This window comes from Poromitra crassiceps (genome assembly GCF_964638095.1).
Source record: "Poromitra crassiceps genome assembly, chromosome: 6".
In the NCBI taxonomy this organism is placed as follows: domain Eukaryota; kingdom Metazoa; phylum Chordata; class Actinopteri; order Beryciformes; family Melamphaidae; genus Poromitra; species Poromitra crassiceps.
In genome coordinates, this window is record NC_139627.1 from 16,121,496 (window position 1) to 16,137,465 (window position 15,970).

The 15,970-nt window shown below is 43.9% G+C and overlaps 1 protein-coding gene across 1 annotated transcript in view; it reads right to left on the reverse strand.

Annotated features, from left to right (window-relative positions):
- Window positions 1-514: 514 nt before the first annotated feature.
- The window catches only part of dnah10 (dynein axonemal heavy chain 10), a gene marked incomplete at its 5' end in the record, with an annotated part of 73,663 nt that continues 58,207 nt past the window's right edge, over window positions 515-15,970 (reverse strand). Inside the window, 16 exons of the mRNA XM_083638108.1 lie at window positions 515-676; window positions 2,670-2,815; window positions 2,907-3,087; window positions 6,177-6,344; window positions 7,541-7,752; window positions 8,953-9,084; window positions 9,648-9,819; window positions 9,909-10,004; window positions 10,504-10,713; window positions 12,693-12,893; window positions 13,031-13,214; window positions 13,603-13,751; window positions 14,300-14,454; window positions 14,558-14,662; window positions 14,751-15,024; window positions 15,235-15,464. Of these exons, the coding sequence (XP_083494234.1) occupies window positions 530-676; window positions 2,670-2,815; window positions 2,907-3,087; window positions 6,177-6,344; window positions 7,541-7,752; window positions 8,953-9,084; window positions 9,648-9,819; window positions 9,909-10,004; window positions 10,504-10,713; window positions 12,693-12,893; window positions 13,031-13,214; window positions 13,603-13,751; window positions 14,300-14,454; window positions 14,558-14,662; window positions 14,751-15,024; window positions 15,235-15,464 (2,762 nt within the window). The 3' untranslated portion in view covers window positions 515-529. The remainder of the gene's footprint in view (window positions 677-2,669; window positions 2,816-2,906; window positions 3,088-6,176; window positions 6,345-7,540; window positions 7,753-8,952; window positions 9,085-9,647; window positions 9,820-9,908; window positions 10,005-10,503; window positions 10,714-12,692; window positions 12,894-13,030; window positions 13,215-13,602; window positions 13,752-14,299; window positions 14,455-14,557; window positions 14,663-14,750; window positions 15,025-15,234; window positions 15,465-15,970) is intronic.

Genomic DNA, 15,970 nt, shown 5'->3' on the forward strand with positions numbered 1-15,970 from the left:
AGGCATGTGGCCTTTGAGCCCTAACAAATGTGATGCCGAAGTCCAAATGTTTTATCACAGTTTATCATTAAACCTGTAATTATGTCATCCCTATCCCTGATATAAATTTACAAAATTTACCACTACTTTACCACGGTCATAAGCACACAGCTCATGACTGCAGTATGCTGCCATCTAGTGAGGAGAATATGGAATGTATGCACCTGCTGCCTGTCTTCTACTTTAGAGAGCTGGATAATTGAGTTTGATCACTCTTGTTTTTATTAATTTGGCAGCAGCGCTGCTAAGCAAGAGTGAAAATACCAAAATAGATCCACATGTACGCTCCTCACTTTTATAGCTTCTTATTTGGAAATTGAACACCCGTAGGCTACATTCTACTAATTGTGTTTTAGTCATTTATTTCTGTCATTTAAACACAACTTTTTGTAGAAGCAATTCTTGTATCCATAAGTCAAAGACATCAAAGCTCATCTTATCATTGCTATTCGTGTTGATGTAAGAACATCAGACTGTGAAAGCCGAGTGTTCAGTCAGAGTTGAGGCAGAGGCAGACACCCTGCAGCACCCAGTGGGAGATGTGCTGGGTGGTGAACAGGTCCGCCTCAAACACCAACCCCACGCCCATAGCATTCCTCCGCATGGACGTTGTGTACACTGGCGTCCGCAACGTATTCTGTGGTGAGAAATACATGAAAACACACAGTTAAGAAAATACATCAAAATAGACAACTATATCTTTATAGAGTGAAATGTTCTATGGTCTCTCCCGATTCTAAATATAGCTGAACCGTTTGGTTTGACCAAGTAAAACTGCTTTTATAAGCATTTTAAGAAATGTCTATGGGAAAATAAATTGCGGAAGAAAATCTTTGGTACAGTGCTGAAGCAGGAAGTGATGTTCACTTTGCCTCTCTATTATTTATCATGTTTTTTTCAGATTCCTTCCCCCCAATTGTACTTAGTCAATTCCCGCTGCTGTCCTGGTTGTTGCTCCACCCCCTCTGCCCATCTGGGGAGAGCCGTAGACTAGCACATGCTTCCTCTGATACATGCGCAGTCGCCAGCTGCTTCTTTTCACCTGACAGAGTGAGTTTCACTGGCAGGACGTAGCGCGTTCCCCTCCACCCTGAAAAGGCGCCCCGACCGACCTGAGGAGGCGCTAGTGCTGCGACCAGGACGCATACCCGACTGGCATCCCACCCACAGACACGCATGGAACATCTGACTAAGCGGGAAGTACTGCTACTGGGAATTTAACCCGGGTCTCCACGATGGTAGGCGAGGTGCTTTTTGGTGATTATTGGAAAACTTGCCATTTCATGTATCTGTAACAACATTCCTCTGTAAATCTGAATAAACAACAAATAAGCAATAAAACATTTTATAATTTACTTTCCCAGATGTCTCTTAATAAAAACAAATTAATTATTTCTTCATTTGGTTTTTAGAGTTTTAAACACTTTTTTGTGTGAAGCATCTTGCAAAAAATGCAAAAAATTTTGTTGGGTGGGCAGGCAGGAATGTTACAGTGATTGCTATGTTATGGTTTGCACTTTATAGATTAGGCGTGAAAATGTTCTGAAATGCACTATTTTTCTTTTTAGAATGCTGTGATTGGAGGGATGTTGGGTTATGTCAGGTTTGCACTTTATACATTGGACCAAAATAAAGACAGCCTTGAGAAAGTTCTGCCAAAAATTCTGCCAGATGTTAAACAGGAGTCAAAATGTTCCGAAACGCTCAAATCTTCTTGTTCTTTTTTAGAATGCTGTGATTGGGGGGACGTTCAGAGTTTTGTTGGGATATGGTTTGCACTTTATACATTGGACCAAAATAAACAAAGGTGTGAGGAATGTGATCTTATTTCAGTATTTTGAATAAAACAATTGGCTTACATTTACATCCACAGTATCATCATTTTTCATCATCTTCTATGCTAAAACCTCTCAATAAATCTGTCTCCAAAATATTCTGATTAGTAATGTTGAATTAAAGGTTTATGAATGTCACATAACTAACTCCGTTACAACTCCATAAATAACCCTATTACATCCATAACTATAACTTAAACAGGCAGTATAACCAATATGCTAACTGTTGCCAACCCTGTTACTGAGGTGTCAGCCCTGTTACTTGTATAATATTCTAATATAATTTAAAAAATGAAAAGACACATGTAAAATAAACGAATTGTATGCGTTAAGTAAAAAGTACCAGTAATCCACATAACTTGTTTACATAACTTTTTCTTAAACAGAAGATGCTGTGAAAGTGCCAAATGTAAATGGGCATACTCATCCATGGGAAAAAGTAAACTCCTCAATATTCTCACTTTACAAACACACTTAGTGTAACAAGGGAGACTTTATTTTTCATAATATATCAGATTTGTTCTAAATATACATTTAAAACCTTTTCAAACAGTAATTGTTATGTCGGTAACAGGGTTGACAAAACACAGATAATGCATGTTGTTTATATGTGAAAAAATTAAAAAATAAGATAGCCTGAGATGGCACGGCACATTTTCCTGAGAGGTAAGGATCCACTTAATCCAAAAAGGGGCTTAAATACTTAAAACACCATTTTACTGCTACACTACCCAGACACCCCAAATAGATAACTATATCTATCTATATACAGGAGCAGGAGCCTGTGGTCCACACCTGTAATTTGAGGCGGTGGGTCTCTATGGGGATAACCTTGAGTATGGGCAGTGGGACGAGCAGATCTTTGGGTTGACTCTTTATGAGACAGCCCTTCTCCATGTCCCAGTCTGCTCCCTCCAGATGCAGGCCAGACACAAAGCAGCCTGCAGGAGAGAACACAAAGCATCAGACTCGTACCTCACTGCAATTACTGCAATTAACGATGTTGTGTACGGCCAATAAGAGGATCTGTACCCTGTCCAGGTCTGTCACTGACTTGGTGGTCAGTGTGGTATGAGGTGACCTCTGTGTAGAGCGTGGAGCGATCCAGAGGCCAGCTGTTCTTCCTGCAGGTGGCTTGGACCAGAGCGGTCAGGTAGGACCCAGGGATGTGGAGGCCTGACAGCCACATTACATTCGGCTCCCCCTCATCCACCTGGTGGACACAACAGAAGATGCACGCCATCCGACATCAAGCTATACACTTGCTTTGTAAATCCTTGGGTGATGCTAGTATACTAACATAACTACACCTGAACCCAGAGATGGGAAAAGTACACACTTTCTTTACTCAAGTACAAGTACAGTTAATTGTGTAAAAAAAAAAGACTCTAGTAAAAGTAGAAGTACTGATTCAACTTAATTACTCAAGTAAAAGTAAAAAGTACAGGATCTGAAGTGTACTCAAGTATAAAAGTAAAACGTATTTTCTGTGCCAGGCGAATAGAAACTCACGTCATATTAATATAATTAAAATACATTCAAACTTAAAAGATCCCTTCAAAACATCTTTTAAGATGCATAAAGAATATACTTAAATAATTTGTGTATGTTTTTTTTCCACACACAAAATGCACATAATGCGCGAAAGCTGAGAGGTTTGAACGTTACGGCAAAAGCCAGAGGAAAGAGTGGAAAACCCCTGTTGGCACAGAGAGTTGGTTTGCTTCCCAGCAGTATTGAGGCCTCAGTCTCTTTTGAGGTCGTGGGTTCGAGCCTCGGTCAGTTTTGAATGCTGACAGTCAGAGGAAAGACTAGAGTGATTTAAAACCCTGAGAAAACCTGCCTTAAGAAGTCTGGCCTGGTGGCACAGAGAGTTTGTTTGCAACCGATCAGTATTGAGGCCTTGGTCACTTTTGAGGTCGTGGGTTTGAGTCTCAGTCAGTTTTGAACAGCAACAGCCAGAGGAAAGAATGAAATGTTCTGAGAAAGCCCATCTTAAGAAATGTGACCCAGTGGCTTTTGAGGTTGTGGGTTCAAGGCTCAGTCAGTTTTGAACAGTGACAGACGAAAAAGATACAAGCTCTCAGCGAAGAGCTTTGAGTATGAAGGGGAGCTGGTGGTGTGATGGATGCAGTATGTTGACCACATAGAGACGTGGAAGCATGCAGATGGCTCGTTCAATTCCTGCTCCACCACCACTACGTGGAGCTTGTCATAATGTCATTCAACTTATTAAATTTAAAAGATCCATGGCTTTTTTGGAAAGATGACATAGTGAGTATGAAAGACAATGAGTTTTGGCCTGTCAGATGTGACTGGGGAGGGCATTCCAGAGGGAGGGGGCGGCTGCAGCAAGGCCCTGTCAGGCCCTGTTACAGCTTTAGCAAAGAGATACCTGTGATGCTTGTCAAAGTGGATATCAATTGTATGATCATATTCAGCCAGACAGTGAGATGAAGATTTACAATGGTGAGCTTTTTTATTTATATTTTTTTATTAATTTTTTACTACTAGGGGAGCCCGCCCCCCCCCCCCCATTAACTCCGGCCATGCCAACACTTTTTTCTCTCTCTCTCACACACTCTGTAAATGTCTCTCACCCAGAGGAGACCCACGTTGCATTCAGGTACAGTCAGTTAGCTTCAGCTTTGGGGGTGGTGGTGGTTGCTGCTTAAACCTGCGCTAAACCTCTGGGGCCGGTTGCACCAAGTGGTCTTAACTATGCCTGGTCGTAACTCCTACGTCGGTCTTAGTTAAGACCAGTCTTTAGAGTGGATTTATGCCTGTTGCACCAACAGGGCTTACGTCTGGTCTTAACTATGCTGGTCGTAGCAATGCGCGTCCATGTGAATTGCCAGGGAATGCACCCTGATTGGATGATGTTGCAAAAAATGTGCCTCGCGACCTGCTTGGAGCGCACTGTGCCACTACGCTCTCTCAGTCACTACTGTACCTCCCACCCTCCCTCGCTCCGGGGGGAAAATGGCGGCGATTGAGCCAGACAGACAGTCTGAATGAAATTGAATGTAACGTTCCCAATTCTATGTATTAAATTCTAAAAAATTAACGGCAACATTTGGGAAGGCTAAGCCACACAACTAGTTAGTTATAATCTAACATCGTGCTTTCAAAGACGGAGAACTGGCTGTGTTACGACGATGACAGTAAGGACTCAAAAAGGTCTCCGCGGAGACAGGCAGGCTCTACGCCTCCTCCTGACCAGGCGTAAGAGTTACGCCTGGTCATAGTGAAAAGAAGGCTTAAGCCGTCTTGGTGCAACCGGCGTAGCTGTTAGGTCGTAAAGTTACGACCAACTTAGCTTAAGACCAGTGTAAGACCAGTTGGTGCAACTGGCCCCTGGTGTCACTCCACATTTACTCTTTAGGCTTTAGGTGCCACAATAGTCTATTAGCATGAATTGTATAAATAGTGAGGCTGAAACCAGGAAATTGTTATACTGTATTGTTGCTTTTAATGCGGAAGACCCGCCTTTCTGCTTCCCATTCCGGTTGGAGCATGCTTCTCCCCCACGAATTACAGACGGTATGGCGGAAGCATTTGAAAATTGCGGAAGCCAACTCGTCTGTTCTAAGAGACTAACAGAATGGTGCTGTCTCCTCCATCGCGAATCGAACCAATACCCCACCTGTCACGTAGCGACAGAGACACAGCAACTCATCACGTTGAGCTATGAGCTGTTTGGAGTACACCTTCTGAATTCTACACACTGTGTTCACACTGACAACAACACAGAGCAAAAAAAGTGAGATAGGTCAGAAGAATTGAATGAGTGAGCAGCTGTTTATCTGACTGAGCTAGAGTCAGAGACTGACTAGACTCCTACATCAGCTTATTTCTATCAGTGTTCAAACTACTGATGATGATAAAAATAGCATCACTGGTCCTGCCTGAGGCAGGGATTGAAAAAACAACCTTCAAACATCACACAATATCCACATGTTTATGAGCGAGTTATTCGCTTGTTAAGCTGTGACGTATGACCTCCCGACAATACTACTTCCGGGTCCAAGTGCCAAGCTTCCAAGCCTCTCTGCCTGGTCAATATGCCGCAGTGCTGTGTCCTTCATTGTTGGAATAGATCCGAGACAAAAACAATTATTCAACTGTCATTCTACACTTTCCTTGCAATGAGAAAGAGAAGAGGAAATGGCTGGTATGTTACAATTCGGAGAAAGTACGTAGAAAAACAAAGTTTGAAGCGAAGGGGGGGGGGGGGGGGGACTGTCACCCTAATACTGACTATGTAAGCGGTGACCTATGAGAATGAGGGCCCTTCCTTACCCAGGACCTGTACTGTTCATAGCGCCTCTTGAAATGAATCATCCAGTTGCCCAGGGACTTGAGAGTGTCGGGCGCCAGCTTCCTCCAGATGGCAGGGATGTGACCGTTGAAGACGGCCCGGGCAACCTCGTCCAGCTCGCTGCTCATACCCACCTCACCAGCCAAGGCCTATGAGACACAACAAAATCAGAATATGGTCTCAACCTGGTGTGATGCACAGAGAAGCAAGATCTTATCAACCTGATGTGATGCACAGAGAAGCAACATCTAAATCTGATGTGATGCACAGAGAAGCAACATCTAAACCTGATGTGATGCACAGAGAAGCAACATCTTCTCAACCTGGTGTGATGCACAGAGAAGCAACATCTAAACCTGGTGTGATGCACAGAGAAGCAACATCTAAACCTGATGTGATGCACAGAGAAGCAACATCTAAACCTGATGTGATGCACAGAGAAGCAACATCTAAACCTGATGTGATGCACAGAGAAGCAACATCTAAACCTGATGTGATGCACAGAGAAGCAACATCTTCTCAACCTGGTGTGATGCACAGAGAAGCAACATCTAAACCTGATGTGATGCACAGAGAAGCAACATCTAAACCTGATGTGATGCACAGAGAAGCAACATCTTCTCAACCTGGTGTGATGCACAGAGAAGCAACATCTAAACCTGGTGTGATGCACAGAGAAGCAACATCTAAATCTGATGTGATGCACAGAGAAGCAACATCTAAACCTGATGTGATGCACAGAGAAGCAACATCTAAACCTGGTGTGATGCACAGAGAAGCAACATCTAAACCTGATGTGATGCACAGAGAAGCAACATCTAAATCTGATGTGATGCACAGAGAAGCAACATCTAAACCTGATGTGATGCACAGAGAAGCAACATCTAAACCTGATGTGATGCACAGAGAAGCAACATCTTCTCAACCTGGTGTGATGCACAGAGAAGCAACATCTAAACCTGGTGTGATGCACAGAGAAGCAACATCTAAATCTGATGTGATGCACAGAGAAGCAACATCTAAACCTGATGTGATGCACAGAGAAGCAACATCTAAACCTGGTGTGATGCACAGAGAAGCAACATCTAAACCTGATGTGATGCACAGAGAAGCAACATCTAAATCTGATGTGATGCACAGAGAAGCAACATCTTCTCAACCTGGTGTGATGCACAGAGAAGCAACATCTAAATCTGATGTGATGCACAGAGAAGCAACATCTTCTCAACCTGGTGTGATGCACAGAGAAGCAACATCTAAACCTGATGTGATGCACAGAGAAGCAACATCTAAACCTGGTGTGATGCACAGAGAAGCAACGTCTTGTTCTGCCTTTTCTCCTCACCCTCTGCAGCTCAGCCAGAGAGCGTTGCATGCGGACCACCAGTTTGTTGAAGCGTTCCAGCTCCTGAAGCAGCACCACCGAGGTGGGGGAGATGTCCTGGCCAAACCGCTTTCGAATTACGTCCATGTCAAACACTTTGGGCAGCTTGTTCTGGATGTCCTGGGCCACTTGGCGGATGTACTCATCTCTACTGATGCTTCCACCGGACTCACCTGAGGCAGAAGAAGAGCAGAGCGTGTTAAGGCGGGACGATGTTTTTGCAGGGATGCACCGATACGAACATTTTGGCCAACTGTTAACATGACTGTTACATTCTGATGCCATGATAAAACACTCACTTGTATTATCAATTTATTTTTTCTAAATTCAGAATTGTATTATTTAGAAAAATGAATAGTCACATAGTCACAATAGACAATAGTCTGGAAACACAAATATTTTTCCATACTCTCTTTTCCTTTTTCCATACTTTCCCAGATTTGGAAAATACTAAACTCAAATTCCATGCTTTTCCATACTGTGTGTTTCCCTGTGTTATAGCCGATAACCGATACAGTATTTACAAATGTTGGTATGATCTATATAAAAACAAGTTTCTATGACAATCAAATTTTGTACATACTGAAGAACACATTAAAACATTGTACATTTGAAAAAGTAATTTGTTTATTTGATATGGACATCACAGAGCATTAGAAATGTGGCATACCTGTACATCAGGGGTGCCCAATACGTCGATCGCGATCGACCGGTCGATCGCGAAGGTAGTGTGGTCGATCGCATGGCATTGAGGGTAAGATTTTTTTTTTTTTTTTTTTTTTACTGTTTTTCCACTGTTTCCACTGTTTTTCCACTGTTTTTCCACTGTTTCCACTGTTTTTCCACTGTTCCACTGTTTTCCACTGTATACTCGGTGTATATATATATAAATAAATATGTTTGGTAGATCACTTTGACTTGGTCATTTTAAAAGTAGCTCCCAAGCTGAAAAAGTGTGGGCACCCCTGCTGTACATGCACAACGACCAGATGCACAGTGTTTAGTGTTTATAGCGGAACGCTAATTTTCAACACCCGTCTTTCTTTATTTCCAAAACATTTGGAAAAGCCCATAAATCATAGATTAACCGCATTGTTTCCTTTCAATATGAAAATGTTGGCCGTTACCGTTATATTATTATATATTAATATATATATTAACATTGCTGTTATTTTGCTCATCGGACCGATACCGATATTATTGCCGATATGTATTATATATATCCCAAATTTTTGGTGTTGATATTGATATTTGGCAGCAGAGTGGTATAGTGAGTAGAGTAAGGAGATCATCCTTCAAGGCACAGGTTCAAGCCCCCTGTGACAGCAAGCACCTTCCCTGCTGCAATGAAGATAGGAGATGTCAAATATTACCAGTCTGAGGCTGCAGCTCTATTAGATTGGTCCACATGTCTCTAGCTGCCTGTGTGTAGTATCCTATCTCCGCATTGGAATGCAAACCCAATACTTCTGGTGTGTTTGCCAAGGGTAGGGTCTCAATCTCATCTGCAACACAAAAAAGGGCAGTTAAAGAGGTGAGTGATGACATTACACTTACAGTAAAAGCACGAACAACTGACCGACATAGACTTCATGACCTCGGTATTTTCTAGAGATATAACTCATCACAATGTTAAAATTGTGCATTGGGGCTAGATTGGGGCTAGACTTTGGGGACAGTTCTATTGAAGTGAATGGGTAAGTAACTCCCCTGTAGGCCTAAGTGATGTTTGTGTAGATGGGCCATTGTATTTAATTGAGCAGTATTCTGCTATGTGACCTGTCTGCAGAATATATATTATGTGGGGAGACATTTATTTTTTGTATCATTGTAAAGCAACAGCACAGTAAAGAGGATATTAATTTAACATGATGTCTGTAGTTCTTTATAGAGCTAGCCTCTTAATTTTGCTCTCAAACTACACCAGATTGAAGCATTTTACTTTAAAATGGACAACATTTTCGAACCGGGGTGCCCCCCCTCGACCCCCCACGCCACACTAAAATGACCTCGGTATTTCTCAAACCCTGGCTACGGCCATGCAACTGACCAACATAGAACAACTGACCGACATAGGTGTTCTTGAGGCCGTTGGCGGGGATCTTGTAATCCACATCCTTGTTGTGGAAGAAGTGAAAGGGTTGGAATTTGTCAAAGATGAAGTCTCCGAGGTACTCGTCCATGTAAACCGTCAGGATCCTGCGGTCAAAGCTGTCTATGGCTCGCCCACCATACATCACCTAGGAAACAGCAGCAGCTAGTAGGACCAGGGCATTCAGATCATCACATAAATATGACATTATGCAAAGTACAACACATTTATCCTAACCTCTCCAATAAGGTATTTAAGACTTCCCCAAGGAATATTGCTGTCTCCTTGATTGTGCGCTTTGGTCAGATATGTGTCCAGGATCTCCATGCATACCTATTGAGCACAGTTACATTTGTTGAAGCGTAGAACATAGAGGGTCAGTTAATTTGTCTAACAAACTGCATTAGCCACTGCAGAGCCAAAGTGAACGTCACTTCCAACGGATTTCATCTGCCATTTTATTTGCATAGATAGACTTTTCGTAAAATGCGTATAAAAATAGTTTTACTTGGTCAAACCAAGCGATTCAGCTATATTTAGAATCCGGAGAGACCATAGAACATTTCATTCGGACCAAAACTAAAAACAACAACATTGAATGTTTTTTTCTTTAAATCCGCATTTTTTTTAACGTTTTGGTCTAAGTAAAATGTTCTATGGTCTCTCCCGATTCTAAATATATCTGAACCGTTTGGTTTGAACAAGTAAAACTATTTTTATACGCGTAATTACCATAATGTCTATGGGAAAATAAATGGCGGATGAAAATCTCTGGTACGCATGCTGAAGCAGGAAGTGACGTTCACTTTGGCTCTCTATAAATGACACTTACAAGGAAGTCCGACTCGTTGAAGTCATAGGAAACGTTCCAGCCAATCTTGCCATACTTGCGCCTCTCCTGCACCACGGCATGAAAGAAGGCCAGCACATAGAGCAGGCTGCGGAAGGCAGGGTGTGGGCAGGACATCAGGCCCTCATGAGAGATCTTGGAATATGTGGCTCTCATGTTCAACTTGAGACCATTGGGAGGCTCTGTCACTACCTGGACAGTCAAAAATAACATATCATTAGAGCAGTAAGGTGCATGTAAAAAAAAATGCATGCAAAAGAAAACAAAAAACAAAGAAACAAAACTGTTGGGGAGTAGTGAACTACATGTAGTTGAACTACATAGTTGAACTACATACATGCAGTAGCTTGCTGGTAGTTCAACTACATTCATATTTGCATAGTGAGCCAAGTAGTTATACTACTTTTTGGTCATTTTTGTGTAGTTTAACTACTCAAAATACAAACTATAATTTTTGGCAATGAAATGAAAGGAATATAAATATGTATTTTATGTATTTTATTTGACCATTACTGTTGAACCAGAACCCCCTTTGGCAGGACTGCCCCTTTTTATTTCATCCTGATTGCTTTGAAGGCAGCACAGACTGTGAAGGCATCCAGGATCCCACTAACATTACTGTACTCCTTGACCAGACTGCCTCTGATTAGCTTGCCCTGAGATGCTTACCATAACCCAGTGATTCCCAAACTGTGGGCTGCGGAGGTACTGCAGGTGGGCCCGCGAGTGGTTTGCCAACACTCCCAATTTTCGCGGGCAATCAAATGGCTGTAACAGAGCATAGACCACGCTCTTGAATTAAGATAGGGAAAAACCTCCATAGGGTGAGGCGCCTGGGTCCGGCCAGGCCAGCGGTGAGCAGGCTCGGGGTTGAGCAGTGCTGCAGGTGGCGGTAGCATGAGTGAAGATGGAGGCACGATGGTGGAGGACAGCACGTAGGAGGGTTGCGCATGGGAGACAATAGGCGGGGTCGACTAGCGCCAACTCCACGTGCTCATCACCCAGACAAAAGGCAACTCATCTTATGGTAAATGGTAAATGGCCTGCATTTATATAGTGCTTTTATCCAAAGCGCTTTACAGTCAGTAGGTAGATTCACCCATTCACACACCGATGGAGGCAGGTTACCACGCAGGGTGCTGGCACACCAACGGGAGCAATTCGGGGTTCAGTATCTTGCCCAAGGACACTTCAACATGCAGACTGGAGGAGCCGGGAATCGAACCACCGGCCTCTTTTATCCAAAGCGATTAGTGGATGACCCGCTCTACCTCCTGAGCAGCAGGCACATTTTTTCTTGTGGTCCGACATTTTCTTGCCTCTCCGTTGAAGCCTAATTGCTACACGGTCTGTAATTCAAGGGGTGGCTAGGTAGCAGCCACGAAGTCTGAAGACGGGAGGACAGGTGACTAGCAAGTCCGCCTGACTCAGTTGTAGAGGGCGAGGAGAGGCAGTTGACTCAGTTGTAGAGGGTGATGAGAGGCAGTTGACTCAGTTGTAGAGGGTGACGAGAGGCAGTTGACTCAGTTGTAGAGGGTGACGAGAGGCAGTTGACTCAGTTGTAGAGGGTGATGAGAGGCAGTTGACTCAGTTGTAGAGGGTGACGAGAGGCAGTTGACTCAGTTGTAGAGGGTGACGAGAGGCAGTTGACTCAGTTGTAGAGGGTGATGAGAGGCAGTTGACTCAGTTGTAGAGGGTGACGAGAGGCAGTTGACTCAGTTGTAGAGGGTGATGAGAGGCAGTTGACTCAGTTGTAGAGGGTGATGAGAGGCAGTTGACTCAGTTGTAGAGGGCGACGAGAGGCAGTTGACTCAGTTGTAGAGGGTGATGAGAGGCAGTTGACTCAGTTGTAGAGGGTGATGAGAGGCAGTTGACTCAGTTGTAGAGGGTGATGAGAGGCAGTTGACTCAGTTGTAGAGGGTGATGAGAGGCAGTTGCCTCAAAGACAAAGCTGCTGAGCAGCATATGGTGAGAACTCAAGTTCGAAATGAAGTAAAACCCCAATTATAGCACAATTTCCTACACATTATGATATACGTAAATATCCAAATATTTGCCATTGGTACAATATAATAACACTTACTGGATCTGAGTCTCCGAACCCCCTCCACCATCTATAAAACAAAATCTACAGGGAACACTGCCATGAGTGAAGAGGAACTCTGTGTCACCTTTAGGGACTTTTGCAGTATGCCGATGGGGAAGTCCTTGATGGGGTCGGTGGTGAGCCACAGGCGGAAGTCGGGGTGGGTTTTGGTGATCCTCTCTAGAGACTTCTCCAGCTCCTTGAGCCACTTCACCAGCAGGTGGCAGTTTTGTAGCATCAGCCACTGGCCACGGGACACTGCCGTCTCCAGCAGCTGCAGCGCAACCTTTATCACAGATACAGAAAGACAATACACCTGAACTATTTAACTCGTCCAGTTTGGCCGCAGAGTGACCCCTATACTCGTGACTTGACCACAATAACATCTTTATTGCTGTGATTTGGAAAATAGCTCTTTGGTACCTTCTCTTGGCCCTGCCCCATAGCAAGGAATTTGAGCTTGCTGCATCCGAAGTCCGACCTCTCTGCTAGTTTCATGAGATCGCTGGCTGGGTCAGAGCCAGGACTCAGGATGAAGACAATGGGCGAGGTAGGTGTGCTCTGTTCATAGATGGCATTAAAGCTTATCACTGGAGGCTGCACATATCTGTGAGCAGAAATGAGAGTAAATGTGTATAAGGAAAAATAAAAACACCAGATTGATCACTCTATGCGTTTGAATAATTCTGTGTTTTGGCAACTTAAAGTGATATTCTTAAAGATTTTCATGTAGATAAATGTCTGTTAAGTCACTATCTATCGCCAACTGGAACCCTTTGCATTTTCAGTATTGCAGCATTTATGAACTGGGTGTCTGTGGTCACACAGATGATGCAACACTGCTTGGATCTCACCTGCAATTACCGTTCATCGCCATAGGTGTCGCCAAAGAGAACAAAACTTAAATCTTGAATATTATAACTTTGAACCAACACCATGATTGACAAAGTTGTATGTATCTTTTAACGTGTTAAGAGAATGGAGAACAGTCTCACTTCTCGCCCATGGTGACAGTGACGTAGTCGGTGACGGCTCTGTAGACTCTATCAAGGCGGAAGCAGCGCAGCAACAGCAGCTTCTGGAAGGCTGTGATGTTCTCCTTCATGGGGAAGGGAGCCTGTTCTGGTCCATCCAGGTCATACCACTGAGGAACAAAAGGAACAAGGGCTAATCCAGGGATACTCAACTTGCTTTGCCCGGGGGCCACTTTCGTGAAATGATAGAAGGCCAGGGGCCAGTTAATAAACAAACAACATAAAATTTTCTGTGGCGGATTGTAGGTTTTTGGGGTGTCAGCCGGAGTTTAGTCTGACAATGTTGTGCACACCGGATAGTTAGTTAGGTTAAGTCAGTTAGGTTAAGTACATACATAAGTGCCTGGGTAGCAAGCAGACGGCGGTATTTGACAATTTAGCAGCTAAATCATAGATTATTGAAAGATATTCCATATTCCAGAATGAAATACTATAACAGAAGTGGAGTATTGGCCAGAATGACATGAACATTTGAACACTTATTCAACGGGTATCTTGCATGTTGCCTTCAGGTGCACTGTAAAATTCCATTGCGGGCCACACAAGGGGCCGCATGTGGCCCGCGGGCCGCAAGTTGAGTATCACTGGGCTAATCCCTCAAGACATTAACAAGAGAAAATGCCTGCAGGAATCCCTGTCAGTGGGGTTACAGACTTACAGACTTCCAATCACTGGGGCTTTTCTCCACATCATCAGGCAGAGAAGCAAACTGCTCAGGGAAGAGCTCTGCTATTTTCACAATGTCCTCCCAGCCCTGGTCCGGAAGCCAGGTACACGGCTTTTTGCGCTTGCTCTTTTCCAGGGATAGATTACCTTTACAGAGGAGGTTGGAAAAAAGGGGGGACAACGATTTGCTAAACCGTGTGCGTCTGCATGTGATCACTATGTAGGAGAACTATAGTTGTTTTCATCTCACCCTTGAGGAAGAACTCCAACTCCTCCTGAGGTGCCCTCCCTTCTGCCTGCTCAATCTTTATGGTCATATTGAAGGAGAAGAGCAGCTTGTGTCTTTCAAACAGACCTGAGGATACACAGGCCAGATTATAAAATGTGCTGTGCTGTATCACGATAAATCGGCCCATTCCATCGTACCCTCTAAATCACTTTACCTGTGCAGCCGTAGTTATAAACGTTGTGCGTCAGAGTGTTCATGATGTTCTTCAGCCTTTTGGGCAGGACAGAGTCATGCAGGGATTTGCGCAGTGAGAAGTCAAACACCTCCAGGTAGGAGGCTAGAGAGTACTGGTACATGCTGTTCACCAGCGCCATTTCTGCCAGTACAAAGAACAGGATAGCACCGCGCTTGGCAGCAGGACGGTAGCCGTCTCTCAGCTTATCAATGTCCACCGATGTCTTCTCAGCCAGCTTAAGTTTCTCAAATACCTGAGGAGCACATATTCAAACAGAGACAACACATGTATTTGATGTCTTCACTGGTCTATTATAACAGATTCACTGTTACCTATAACACCCATAACCACAGTAAAGAACCTCCTAGGAGAGTATTTCTATAATGATTGACAATATGTCTGCACCCATCTTGCTTGGCATTTCCCTAGGAGTGCGCTGAGGCCAGACTGTAGACAGACTGACCTCACTGGCTTTGGATTTGGTCTCCTCCAGTGTGAGGATGAGCTCCGTGTTGTCCAGCATGTTGCCTGTCGATGTGGCCAGCTCTCTGAGCAGGGAGTCCTCAAGGTCCTTCAGCAGCTTCTTATTCTCACTTGTCTCTTGGATCAAACACTCACGCTGCTCTTCCAGCTCCTTCCTCTCAAATCCCACGATGACGCTCAGCAGTTGGTCCTCCAGACCCTTAAGGGTCACTACGAGTAACAGAGATACATGGATAGACACAGACAGAAACAGCTATAGAGAGCCGCAGGGATGACTTATTTTTGTAGTCGGAACGCGGGCAACGTGGGCAACGAAAGCTTAATCAAACGCGAACCAGTGTTCAGCGGGATAATCTTCACACATGAGGACCACTTTCATGAGTTTTGAAGCGTAAATGCGAGCCCTAGAAGTAAAAAGCTCGTGCTAAGCTAATCCAGAGCTACACACAGTGTCGCATAGGCTTCCACGTTAAGCCACCACTCAACCTGGAGTGTTGTTGATGTGCACTGATTACCCCGGGCTGAACCAGGTGAGGGAAAGAGAATTTCCGTGTTCGTCCTTTGAAGTGATGACGTTATTGACGTATAATATCCCCGTCGACTCAACAGTGTAGTCTCATGTAGCCGTTTGCTAGCTAGCCGCCTTTTTAACGGGACGTAAAAGCTTAAAAACTTCATGTGTGAAGATGTGTGTTCGCGGTTGAATAAGCTTGCAT